Genomic DNA, 12,894 nt, shown 5'->3' with positions numbered 1-12,894 from the left:
GCAGACGAGAACGACTGCTTGTGCTCCCAATGGCGCGAGAAACAAATTTAACCCGCCAACACAATATTGGCCGTTAGAAATCGCAGTCAGGCAGGCAAACCTTCAAAATTACCTTCGGGCCCCTTACTGCCTTACTCTTCATGGACGGTGCGGCAAGCTTGACGACAGCTGCACCACGCCAAGCTTCACGTTCTGGCCTCGTCAGTAAATTTCGCCCTTCTGGTAACCACAGTAACTCTGCTGGTAACTACCGTAAGTGTCTGCTTTCGTCAAGCATTTCTGCTAACAAAAACGCAAGAGACGACAGAATTACTTTAGTACATTTTTGCTCAAGTAATATTCTTAACGTAAAACAGCAAACGTCGGTATGCATTTCTCCAACCTCAACAGCACAGACAACAAATGTGCAGGTCCTGCAGGAACCCGCGGCTTTACAAGCATAGCGCGTACATACTAATAAATCATTTGATTACCTAAAAAATTAAATCAGAGCTTGATACAAGCATCTGGCAGAGAAAATGCGCATGATTCTTCTATTTGTCCTGCACTGGACTGCCTAACTCACGATAGTTCAGCGCTCCGCCTTCGATTTACCGATTATGCAGAGCATTTCCACTAGATAAGGGTACAGTGCACTGCAGGGTAAGTTCAGAGTTTTCTCTGCACTTGAGAGGAGGTGCACGCAGAAGCAGACGACAAACGTGCGGGAACGGTTCTGTGCCTGCAGCGCTGAACTGATCGTGAACTCATGCAGAAAAAGGCCAAATCGAAGAGACCTTCGTGCATCATCTGCCTGCACTTTTTCGTCTGCTACTGCGCCTCTTTTGTTGTGACAGGGGGAAAAGCCGCGAGCTCATCCTGCACTATCTGCACCACGGGTAAATTGACGGTGCCGCGCGCTGCACTCGAAAATCTAGAAGGCGAGTGCTGCACTGCATGAATTTGTTCAGAGACGAACAAGCGAAATTTCGTCCCAAAAATTTACGCATGGGGCCTTGTTAATTCCGCATAAATGGCGATGACAAATTTCAAGTTACGAAATTAGGTTAGAAAAACAAGGAGCGAACGTTTAGGGGTGGGTACAATTTAACCAAATTAAAATAAAATTTTACAATAGCGAGATTCTCTTCTCCACAACTACAAATGGTTCTTATAGCGCTAATTAATGTTGATAGCCTTGCGTGCAGGACCCAACATTCGAATGCGATGTCCTCATAATTAATTAAACTAAAAAGCGTACAAATTATTTTAATTCTTTGCAATCAAACACTGCTAGTTAGGGATAAAAAAACACACCTTAGTGGGATTTCAGATTGCACACTACTAACTTGAAAATCACAGCTGAATGACGATGGAATAATTATTCCTTGTTATGTAGGTATTAGGAAATTACGCGGCGGTGTTATTTATTGGTCAAGAGAAAAAAATGTTTCCAGTAATATTGTGTTCTCTCTGTACTTACTATGTACCTTTTGTGTCTTATTGGTTTGTTTTATGTATTTTTGCGATAAAATATATAATCACCTGCAAAACGCAAATGTCCTCTAAATTTCTGCTGTATTTTTTTGTTGTTGTTTTAAATGTTTCTACCTTAGAGAGCTTTCCCGTGCCGTGATATAAATTGTGTGCTATATTGTTCCGGGTAATTGCCTAGACTAACTGTATATATGCAAAAATCCTAGGCCGGTTCGCTCACTTTTGCGTATGACGCTGTTGAAATTCCTACGCCAGGCTCCATACATAGAAAAGAAATGTGTGTGGGCATGTGCGCGCATGATATATATATATATATATATATATATATATATATATATATATATATATATATATATATATATATGTATGTATATGTATTAATCAGAAATGGGAAATGAGGGGCTCAGTGAATTAAGACAGAATAAGGGTTGGCAGCCAAGATAACCTCGGAAAGCAAAGGGGGGAATGCGGTAGGTCATAGAAACAGATGAACAATTTTTTGAGCCAGAAAGAAAGTGGTGAAAAAGTTCCCGCCGGGTGGGATTCTTTCTGACTCAAAAAATTGTTCATCTGTTTCTATGACCTACCGCATTTTCCCCTTTGCTTTCCGAGGTTTTCTTGACTGCCAACCCTTATTCTCTCTCTCTCTCTCTCTCTCTCTCTCTATATATATATATATATATATATATATATATATATATATATATATATATATTCCGTGGATAATTTATAAAATTTCATAAAATAACGGGCGGGAGTTCCATCCACGTTTTTTTCTTAAGCTATGCGTGTTTCGATGGGAGGTCAGCATCATAGAGCACAATAATTACTTACTAGCGCAATCTTTAATCATGAATTATAGGGCACATGATGGGCTATTAAACAAATTTAACCAACTTAATAAAAAATCTGTGAGGTCTCGGTGGTTAATTAGACATGAGCCATCCAAGGAAATCGCACGAAAAAAAAAGAACCTCCTAAACATTGAATGTTACCAACCGAATAAAAAAAAAACTGGCACGTAGTAAATTTTGTCAAATCGAGATTTGACATTTGTGTGGTCATGGTACGTTTTACGCGCCGAAGTTACGGCATAGTCTCGCCGGCTGCATCCACAGCAGTACGATAGAGCTACCGCGCGCGGATTTGTGCGCACTGCATGATACTGACACTGATGATACGCACCCCAGCTTCACGAAAAGTTAGTTTTGCACCTGGGCGTACTAGATGTGAGGCGCGCCGTAGTGAGCTGTAGGCTTATATTGCATTTGTTTAGACCACCACGTGGCGTATACATGCGCCGAAATGTCGAATTCCGGAGACTACTTTGTTTTTTGCCCCCATCGATCATTTACGCACAACTCAATCGTATTGTTAACGCTGGTGCGTCAAGAAGTGCGACGATAGCCTTTTGGCGTATGTGGGTCAAACGCCCAATTGCTTGGAACGCGCGCGCGCGTCAGCAAAAACTTCCCGCGCGAGTTCGGAAAATCTCACGAGTGCAGGCGACAGTCATACAGCGCTCCAAAGAGTCGCACCAGTTGCAGAACACACAATGCGGCCTCTACAGTACCAAGTGTTGCTATTTTCCCGGCTGTGGCTGCTGTATTGTCAAAGCGCCCGCGCGTCGCGCATCTCGCTGCGCGTGTCGCACCTGCTGAATCGGGAGCATGCTGAGAATTTTCGTTGCACAGACAGCCTGCTCTTTCCGTGGCATAATCACGTCGCCACTTGTGGTGCAGTGCCTGTGTGTTTTCGTTTAGGCTTTTTTTTTATTCTAGTGAGAGCGAGCAGCCGAGCGCACGCACAGACGCGCCGAAGCAGACAACTAACAAAAAATATAACGGGTTTTTTACTACTCTCGAACCGGTCAGCCACTAGATTCCCACAATTAAACTGCGTTGTGATTGGGGTAAGACTACGGCTGTTATTTGTTATAACAGAAGTTAGAACTTGTGCATTCAAAGTTGTTGCGCGTAATCCATTTTTTGTCATTCTAAAATCCGGTGTTGAGAATGTCTTCCTGTTTTGGCGTAATGGCGGACAATGATCCGTTTTGAGAGTGTATTCGAAAAAGAAAATCGGAGACCCCTTGTAAAGGGTTACGATGCTTCAATTAAAGAAGGCATAGAGGGGAAAAATAATTATACGATGAATTATTCTCACGGCGTAGCAAAGGTGAGTCAATCTTTTGGCTGTCGTGATCATATGACTCGAATCGGAGGTTACTTGCTTCTGCTGTAGCAGGCAACCACTTTAGGCCTAAGGAGTACGTAAACACTTATTCACCCACATATTTTGGTCTTTTACTGATTTTTAAAGCTTCCGACGGGGCTTTTACGCATTGGAAGTACTTTTAGAGAACAGCTTTTCCACCTCTAGCTGTGGTAACGCGCATGCAATACCATTTCTGCCCAGCGATCGTCTGACTCTGTTTAAGCCTAATACGGCTCCGTGAATACGGAAACACCAGGGAAATTACCCACTGCGGCACACAAAATACTGCGTTGTGCGTGATTTAATGTTGGTATCCGTAGCTTAGAATGCTATGTCGACTTGTTTTAGCGTCGATGCTGTTATTTCTGGCGTGTTTTGCTCGCGTTTTGATCATAGTAGCCAACGGTGATACGGTGACGGATACACTCGCTGCTTGCGCACGGAGCAACTGTCAGTTCGAACTTGCCGTGTTTTACTAGCAATCGCTTCTGCTATTCATCGTTAGCCTTGTTAAATGTAAACGTGTTCTGCTGTGAATATCTCGCGTATTAGTTTAACTGCCAACTTCCCGCCAGTATTGACGCTTGCCCGTCGCCCGTGCTCGATAAGTTTGAAAGGGCGAAGGTTGCTGCCAGAACTGACCGATCTTGTGTTACTTATGGCTGACCCACGCAGGCGGTGCTCACGTACTCTTGACTTGGACGCCAATGTTATCTTCGTCGCGCTTTTCTGAGTCGCCTGCAACAGCTGCAGCGAGCTCTTGCTTGCACCGTACCGACTCTTCTACGCGGGAATGCTGTTGAGCTGCGCCTCACTCCGATACCTGGCATAAATGGTGCGCTGCGCAACGACCGGTCATCTTTTCTGGTGAGCTTTATTTGACAGCTGATAAGTGAAGCGGCGCTTTTGTCCGCGCCACTTCGACTTGCCGTGTCATTGACTTAGCGACTTCTCTTAGGTTAAATCGGGATTTGCCGGTCATCAACGGCGTTTTCTCGGCCTGCCTGGACCTTAAGCGGGCCAAAACGAGTGTTCCGCATCTTGAATTGGGATTCAAAGTGTGCGCATGAAATGCGAGTGCATGCAGCCTGGTTGCTCTGCAGTGCATGCTTTGACCAAAAGTGCTGCTTGACACTAAGCCTGTGAGCCTTGCCAGAGCCTCGGGGAGAGCGGCGGGAAATGCGCCGCGGCTACAGTGCGTTCTCCCTTTGCGTGCAGGTGGCCAGAGGCCAGGGGCCAAGCGTGAGCCCCGGCCCAGCGGCATGATGAATGGCGAGGGCCCCAGTGTGCCCATCACCACCCTTGCAGGCATCCAGAGCATCACTGAGCTGCTCTTGGAGCTTCCTCTGCCCTCGGCACTGCCGGGGGCAGGCCCCCCGCGCTCGCTGCTGCCGGCAGCTCAGGCCGAGGAAGCACGGAGGGCCTTGGCCAGCGATCCCCGCCTCCTGCCCCCCCTGCAGGAGTGCCTGGCACAAGTCAGCGCCGACCATGTCGAGCTCAAGGACGGCAGCGATGGCGCCCTGCCTCCCCAGGGCTGCTCCCCGCTGCTGCAGCTGCTGGTGGCGCGAGGACTGTTCAAAGGGCCGCCCCCCTGGCAGCAGGGCTACAGTCCCGCGCAGCTGTGTTCGCCTGCAGAGGGCCTGGACGGCAGCCCGGGCTTCTTCCCGCCCACGCCCTTCACGCCGCACCCGCCGCTGCACGACCACTCGGTGGCCGGCATCCTGGATGGCACCCCCTTCTCACCCCAAGTACCCAAGCCCAACCAAAACTTCTTCTCCAACGGAAACTGTGTGACGCCGTGTGATAAGCGGACAGAGTCGCCGGCGCTGCATGCCAACGTCCAGCAGCAGCAGCAGCAGCAGTGCCCAGTGCCGCCAGTTCCATCGTGCCCTGTGCCTGTGCCCTGTGCTGCCGGTGGGGGGGTGGGAGTGCAAAATGCTGTGCCGCCATCACCCGTGTGCCCGCCTGTGGAACGTGCTAACAGTGTTCCAGTAGTGAGCCCACCCGGACAGGAAACGGCCAAGGAGCCGGCGAAAGAGTGTGTAGTCAACAATGTGGACAGCCGACCCAGGTCCACGCGTAAGTCGGCGCAACCTTCCCCAGCTAAGCAGAGTGTACAGGAAGCCGCTCCAAAGAACACGCCAAACAGAAACAAGGTTGTGAGAAACTCTGTGCGTGAAAACAGCCGCATGCTGTCTTCGTCCGATGACGATGATGGCTCACACGCGGTGGCACGAAAGAGGCCCGCTCGCAAGCAGAGGGAAAGCGTTGACGGGAAAACACCAAAGTCAGCCGACCGACGCAATAGCCACCGGCCTTCACCAACAAAGGAGAAATCGACCATGGATATGTATGCCAGCTCTCTGAGCGAGCGCGTGAAAAACCGGCGCAGGACCCACCAGAAGGCCAAGTATCGAGAGTCCCCAGTGCACTCGCACCACAGCGAAAGTGAGCACTCTGCATTTGAACCGGACGAAGAGCCCAGTCGAGTGGCTCCTGCACCACCACCTGTTCGAGAGAAGCCCAAGGTTAAGGCCAAGAAAATGAAAAAGGAGCCGGCACCCACACCACTATCTGCGGAGGAGCTAATGGAGAGCAACACATACCAGCGGTTCTCGCGGACCGTGGAAGCTATCTTCGATTCGATGGAAGACCTCGACCTGACGCAAGAACTGGACGACGAAGTTGGCTGCCCCCCTGAAGCACTGGTGACAGCATCACTTTTGCGTGAACTCTGCAACGAAGCGGCGAAACTGAAAATTTTGCAAGCTACGAATCAGGTACCCCCAGAACGCCTTGTTCGGTTGCTTTCTATACTTGAGCGCAATGTTGTGGATGGTGCTAAGCTTTGTCCTGTGGATCAGGAGGATCAGGAGGATGAAGAAGGTCAACTGTACGCCGAGTTGACCATGGAACGCATCACCCGCTCTGCAGATGCTTCTCTAACGGCCTTGTACATAATGACATCAGCCAACATGCCCAAACGGGTATTTCTAGAAGACTTGATTGAGCGCATCGTCGTATTTGCAAAGTTCCAGATTCAAAACACCATCTACCCAGTGTTTGACCCCGTTTACAGGGTCAATTCCCGCTCCAAGGAAGGCTGCAATGCAAGACAGAAGCGAGCCCACGCCCCGCAGAAAGTGAGGGAGCGCTCGTTACTCCAGCTGTACAACAAGCTGCATGAGTTGGTGGGACTTCTGGCAGAGCTCTTGGGCTTGCAGACGCTAACTGACACTCTAATTCTGCAAGTTTCCACCTTGGGTGTTGGACCATTCTTTGTGGAAGGCATCAATGAATTGCAGTTGCATGCCCTACGACTGGTGACCACAATTTTTGCTCACTACGAGAAGCACAGACAGCTCATTCTAGAAGACATACTGGCCTCCATTGCACGCCTGCCCACCAGCAAACGAAGCTTGCGCAACTACCGACTCAACTCGGAGGAGTACATTCAAATGCTTACAGCTCTGGTCCTCCAGTTGATCCACAGTGTTGTCAAGCTGCCCGAAGGCACTCCTGCGCCGAAAAATTCATCGGAAAGCAAAGAAAGCAAGGTGCCAGCGGCAGCGGTGGACACCGATGTCTTGATTGTAACATCCTACGACGCAGCTGTTCACACGGCTGCAAACTTTCTATCGGTGTTTCTGCGTAAATGTGGCACCAAGAATGAGGACATGGATTACAGACCAGTGTTTGAGAACTTTGTCCAGGATCTGCTGAGCACAGTCAATAAACCAGAATGGCCTGCATCAGAGCTAATCTTGAGCCTGTTAGGGCGGCTGCTGGTGCAAAACTTCAGCAACAAGTCGCTGGACATGACCCTGCGGGTGGCCTCCCTGGACTACCTGGGCGTTGTGGCCGCCCGACTGCGGAAGGATGCTGTGAGCAGCCAAATCAAAAAGGAGACCGTGAAGGACATCCTGCGTCAGATTGAGGAAGACGAGGAAGACGACCTGCCCTTGACGACCCTCTCCAAGGGTATCCGTCCCAAGGACGAGACTCAGCTGCTACAACGAGCGCTGCTTCACTACTTGGACGCTAACCTGGACAGTGATCCGTCATTGCAGTTCTCTCGGCGGTTCTACATAGCCCAGTGGTACAGGGACGCCATGGCTGAAGCCAAGGCGGAGAAGGCGGACAAGACAGACAAGACAGATAAGGTGGACAAGGCCCAAGTTGAGGAAGAGAGCAGCACGAAACCCAGTAAATCCAACAGCCGGACATCCAAGGGCCGGGCCAGTCGCAGGAACTGTGAGCCGGAGGAGGACGAAGACCTCGAGGAGAAGAAACGTACAGTGCCGGATGAAGAACTGCAAACCAAGCTGGTGGGCCAGATAGAACAGAGAAAGAAGTTCCTCCTGCACTTGGCCAAGCCCCAGGACTCCAGCAGCAGCAGCCTCAAGTCGGAGCAAGGCACACTGGACTACGAGACTGCCGAGCTGATCTCGCGCTTCCTGGCGTCCCGGCGACCCTTCTCACAGAGCTTTGACGTCTACCTCACCCAGATCCTGCGAGTGCTGAGCGAGTCGGCCGTGGCGGTGCGCACCAAGGCCATGAAGTGCCTGACGCTCGTGGTCGAGGCCGACCCGTCCATCCTGGGTCGGCCCGACATGCGGCAGGGGGTGCACGGGCGCCTGTTGGACCACTCGACCAGCGTGCGCGAGGCGGCCGTCGACTTGGTGGGCAAGTTCATCCTGGTCCGGCCCGAGCTGACACACAAGTACTACGACATGCTAACGGAGCGGATACTGGACACTGGTGTGAGTGTTCGCAAGCGGGTCATCAAAATCCTCAAGGACGTGTGCCTCGAGCAGCCCGAGTTTGAGAAGATTCCCGAGATATGCGTCAAGATCATTGGGCGTGTCAACGACGAGGAGGGTATCAAGAAACTGGTCGGCGAAGTGTTCCAAAGCATGTGGTTTACCCCGCAGAAGAGTGAGGAGCGGCTCCTGCAGAAAGTGCGGCACATCACCCACGTGGTGGCCGCATGCCGCGAGCTGGGCCTCGACTGGTTCGAGCAGCTGTTGGGCGGCCTCCTGAAGGACCGCGAGGACGGCCAGCGGCGGGGGGTGCTTGAGTCGTGCCGCCAGATCGTGGACTGCCTGGTGGAGCGGCTGCTCTGCCTTGAAGAGGGCGCAGCCTCCTCCCAGCACCTGGTGGCCTGCCTGGGCACCCTGTACCTGTTCAGCCGCATCCGGCCCCAGCTGCTCGTGCGCCACGCACACACCATCCAGCCGTACCTGAGCATGCGTCTGTCGGGGCCCCAGGACTACCAGGTGCTGCAGCACGTCACCCGCTGCCTCGAGCTGGTCGTGCCCCTCATGGAGCACCCCAGCGAGTCGTTCCTGGCACAGATCGAGGAGGACCTGGCCAAGCAGATCATCCGCAATGCCATGGTCATCCATCCGGCCAGCGTGAGCTGCCTCAGTGCTGTGGTGAACAATGTGACCCACAACTACAGTCTGGTGCGCGACATGTTCAACAAGTTCTTCATGGTGCTGTGCCTGGTGCGGCGGGAACACCGAGCGGGCCGGTCGTACGCCCGCACGAGCCTGCAGCGCTGCCTCTACACCCTGGGCTTGTTGTGCCGACATTTTGACTTTGAGCACTTGGAGCCTGCCCAGGACAGCACGGCCGAGCCTGCCGAAGACGCCGACCAGCCTCTAAAGCAGCGGGTGTTCGCAGCTGTGCTGTACTTCACAGAGCATGAAGACGAGGACATTCGGCAGCGCGCGCTCACGGGCCTGGGCTTCATGCTTGTCCGCCAGTACGACTTGATGCTGGGCCCCGAGGTGAAGGAGCTGTACCACCACCTACTGAACAGTCCGCTGGCGCCTGCGGTGGCCAGGGTGCAGGTGCTCAAGAACCTGACGGCCTACCTGATGGAAGAGGAGGCCAAGATGATCCGCCGCGATGCCGAGTGGAGCAAGCTGTCCAAAGGGGAGAACCTGAAGGAGATGGGCGACGTGTCGTCCGGCATGGCCAGCACGGTGGTGCAGGTCTACCTGAAGGACATCCTGGGCGCGGCCGCCCACCCTACCCTGGCTGTCCGCCGCGCTGCGCTGCAGGTACTGCAGCTGATTCTGGGCCAGGGCCTCGTGCACCCTGTCCAGATGGTCCCCCACCTAGCCTGCCTGGGCTCCGACGACGACAAGCTGCTGCGCACCAAGGCGGACCAGCTGCTGCAAGACCTGGAGAAGAAGTACCCCGGCTTCGTCCAGATGAAGGCCCTGGCCGGCATGCGCCTGTCCTTTGAGATGCACCGATCCGCCCACACGATGGGCTCTCTCGTACGTGGCTACCGCTCCGAGGAGGCACCCGTCAGCCGCAACGGCTTCCTCTACACTGTGCTGCGGGCCACCAGGCAGAGCCGGCGCGCTTTCCTGCTGTCCCTGCTCAAGCTGTTCGACGAGCAGGCGCGGGTGCCCCTGGCAGAGCTGCTGTATGTGGCCGACAACATTGTCTACTTCCCCTACCAGGTCCAGGACGAGCCACTGTTTGTCATGCACCACATCGACGTCCTGCTGTCCGTGACCGGGTCCAACCTGCTGCAGACCTTCCGCGAGTCGCTGCTGCCTCGCAACGGCGTGGCTCGAGTCGAGGGCGAGGACGAGGAAGACGACGACGACGACCTGGACGCCCTGACGGCCCGGCTGCCGCCCGACCTGACACCCCTCAACGAGAGCATGCAGGCGGCGCAGGGCTGCATCCTGCTGCTGTTTGTCAAGCAGACCCTCAAGGATACGTACGGCTTCACGGACAGCCGGATTCAGCAGTACTCGCCAAACGAGGCCGCCAAGACGTACGAGAAGGCCCTGAATCGGCGCTCGGGCGTCCGCTTCAACCCGGAGCCTACGCTGCAGTTTCTGGCATCTGAGGACGATGAGCAGCCCACCGGAGAGGAGCTCTGCCGCCGCTACCTGGACTTCAAGCAGCTCATGCTGACCATCGACCCCGACGAAGACGACGACGACCAGGACGGTGCGCAGCCCCAGCCTGCCACCGCGGCCGCCGGTCCCACGGCGCAGCCCGCTGCCGGTACAGATGACCCCGCAGCTACCGCCACCACCACCACCACCACCACCCCTGCCACATCTACGACAGCGCCGCCCACAGTCGCCGTGGCTGCTCCAGTGCCGCGGCAACGGTTGTCGACGCATGGCGTGGGCCACCGCGGCCGGCCATCCGGCCGGACGTCCAAAAGTGCTCTCGCCGCGCTCAGTGACAAGGCCAAGAAGAAGCCGCGCAAGAAGCGGAAACGGGTCATCTGTTCGGACGGGTCCAGTGACAATGAGGACAGTGACCCGTCCTTCTGTGGGGACTGACTGCTGCGGGGGCCGGGGCTGCTGTACCAGACTGGTGCGCGTTTTTGTAAAATTGGGGCCTTGTACAGTTTTAACGGGAAGGGTTCATGGAGTCTATTTTGTAGGGTGCAAACAGTGGTAGAGGCGGGAGACTAAACAAATGGACTCGCTCTTGCCGCCCTCTCCGGTGCATTGGTTTTGTTTTTTCTTCCGCGGGACCATCATCACATGCCGCGATCTCTTCCCTCATCAGCGTCCTTGCCCTGGGTGGTGTCTGGAGCAGTCTCCCCTAACTTATTTATTGTAGACAGTACTTCTTTCCACGTGGCTGTTGCGACCCCACAGGCCGAGTTGCTGCTGCTTGCACACACTGTCACCCCTGCCCTGATCTGTACATTGGCCGCTCATCCCTCACTGTCATCTACAAAGGCGACCTTGTACATAAGACGCTTGTTTCTCCCCCTCCCTGCGTTTCTTTTGTAGAGCACCAAAAGCAACTAACGTTCATGTTTTGCGTGTACAGGTTACGAACGTAACGAAGACGTCTCGGCAGTCCATCTAGCTCATTGTTTGCTTTGTGTTCCGTTCTTACAAAAATGCTCTTTGACTCCTTCTGCTGTCAGAAGAGAACAGGCCTGCGCTAACGAATTTGTATATTTTCCACAGTGTGGGGGCACCGGAGTTTCTCGTAACTGCGACTCTGGGCTCCCTGTTCTCCTCATTTAAAAAAGGTTGAGCCATTTGTACATTTTCCACAGTATGGTATCAGCAGAGTTTCTTGTAACTGAAACTTCCAGCTTCCTTTTCTTGCTTTCATTTAAAAAGTTGAGACTTATTTATGAGTTCTTTTTTATGTATATGACTTAATGTCACCATTAAAAAGGCACTATTTGACATACACTCACTGGCATCAGAGTCTTTCGTGAAGAGAAGAGTGGTGTAGATGCCTAGAAAAAGGCATGCGCATTTCCTGCTACATCATAGACCCTTAAAAAATGTGGGTGTCGAGCCCAATAATACGTCGGGCAACACAATCGCATCATCGGGGGTCTTAAACTTGTTTAAGCTTATTTCCAGTTGGATTTGTTCCAAAGGTATGTTTTAAGTGGCATTTCTATTTGTGTACGTTCAAGTCTGAGCAGTATTTACTTTTTCTTTGTACTGAACTGTTTACCACACCAGTCAAAAACATTCACGGCACTGCCTGAAGCGTAAAATTGCTGAAGGAGATAGCCAAATCACTCAAAAACAATCATGACACTTCTTCAAATGAACCAAAAAAACAATCTACACTTAATTTTTTCACTCCAAAGCAGCACATCGAATTTACTAGCCTGCCAAGGTGAGCACAAACTGTGTATCAGCTAGATAATTTGAAAGCAAGAAATGGTTGCAACACCCCAGGAAGGTTCCCGCCCTCGTCCATTGTCACCGATTTCTTCAAAAACCACAAATAGAAAAGACCGCAGTTTTGGTGGAACAAATTTTTCTATTTTAGCTGCCAGGCAGTCAACATAGATGTCAAACTAGCTTGACATAAACAGTGGTGCCGTGATGCACCTTTTAGGCAAGGCTGCAGCAGCCAAAAAGACTGGCAACCTCCAAGGTGTTCCAAATGCGTGACAGCTTTATAAAGACCGCTGTAATACGGAGCAACTCTGGTTGCCTGTTTTCTCAGCAGCTTCACTTGCACACTCACTCGGGTGAGCTCAAGTTGTTCAAGTACAGCCAGTAACCACCTTGGAGACAGGTACACTGTCCAAAGCTAGAGAATGAACACACAACCACACCTTCGCTCGTAGCAAGCTCACTGCGCAGCTTTGGCTTCTGTCCCACGTTGTGCTACAGTAGAGAGAGCGAACAGTTTGGGTCTACCCCTAATAAATGAAAAATC

At 52.4% G+C, this 12,894-nt stretch overlaps 1 protein-coding gene across 2 annotated transcripts; it reads left to right on the top strand.

The window, feature by feature from the left end:
- Positions 1–3,488: 3,488 nt before the first annotated feature.
- Nipped-b (Nipped-B cohesin loading factor) lies at positions 3,489–11,900 on the top strand. 2 transcript variants are annotated; one of them, XM_077703785.1, is made up of 3 exons: positions 3,489–3,654; positions 4,369–4,560; positions 4,912–11,900. In XM_077703785.1, the coding sequence occupies exon 3, from the start codon at positions 4,956–4,958 to the stop codon at positions 11,019–11,021; it is 6,066 nt and encodes a 2,021-aa protein (XP_077559911.1). In that variant the 5' UTR covers positions 3,489–3,654; positions 4,369–4,560; positions 4,912–4,955; the 3' UTR covers positions 11,022–11,900. The 2 variants fall into 2 exon arrangements, with proteins under 2 accessions (XP_077559911.1, XP_077559912.1); XM_077703786.1 differs by lacking the exon at positions 3,489–3,654 and adding an exon at positions 3,695–3,745.
- The last annotated feature ends 994 nt before the right edge of the window (positions 11,901–12,894 follow it).

The sequence above is a fragment of the Haemaphysalis longicornis genome, unplaced genomic scaffold, assembly GCF_048455015.1.
Source record: "Haemaphysalis longicornis isolate Haplotype H1 unplaced genomic scaffold, Haemaphysalis longicornis Haplotype H1 scaffold_3, whole genome shotgun sequence".
NCBI classification, from domain to species: Eukaryota; Metazoa; Arthropoda; class Arachnida; order Ixodida; family Ixodidae; genus Haemaphysalis; species Haemaphysalis longicornis.
The sequence above is the reverse complement of the archived record's forward strand: the minus strand, read 5'-3'. Positions and strand labels throughout refer to the sequence as shown.

Bases quoted from the DNA above. Each gene is read 5' to 3' on its own strand.
- Nipped-b (XM_077703785.1), top strand. From the start codon at position 4,956: ATGATGAATGGCGAGGGCCCCAGTGTGCCCATCACCACCCTTGCAGGC.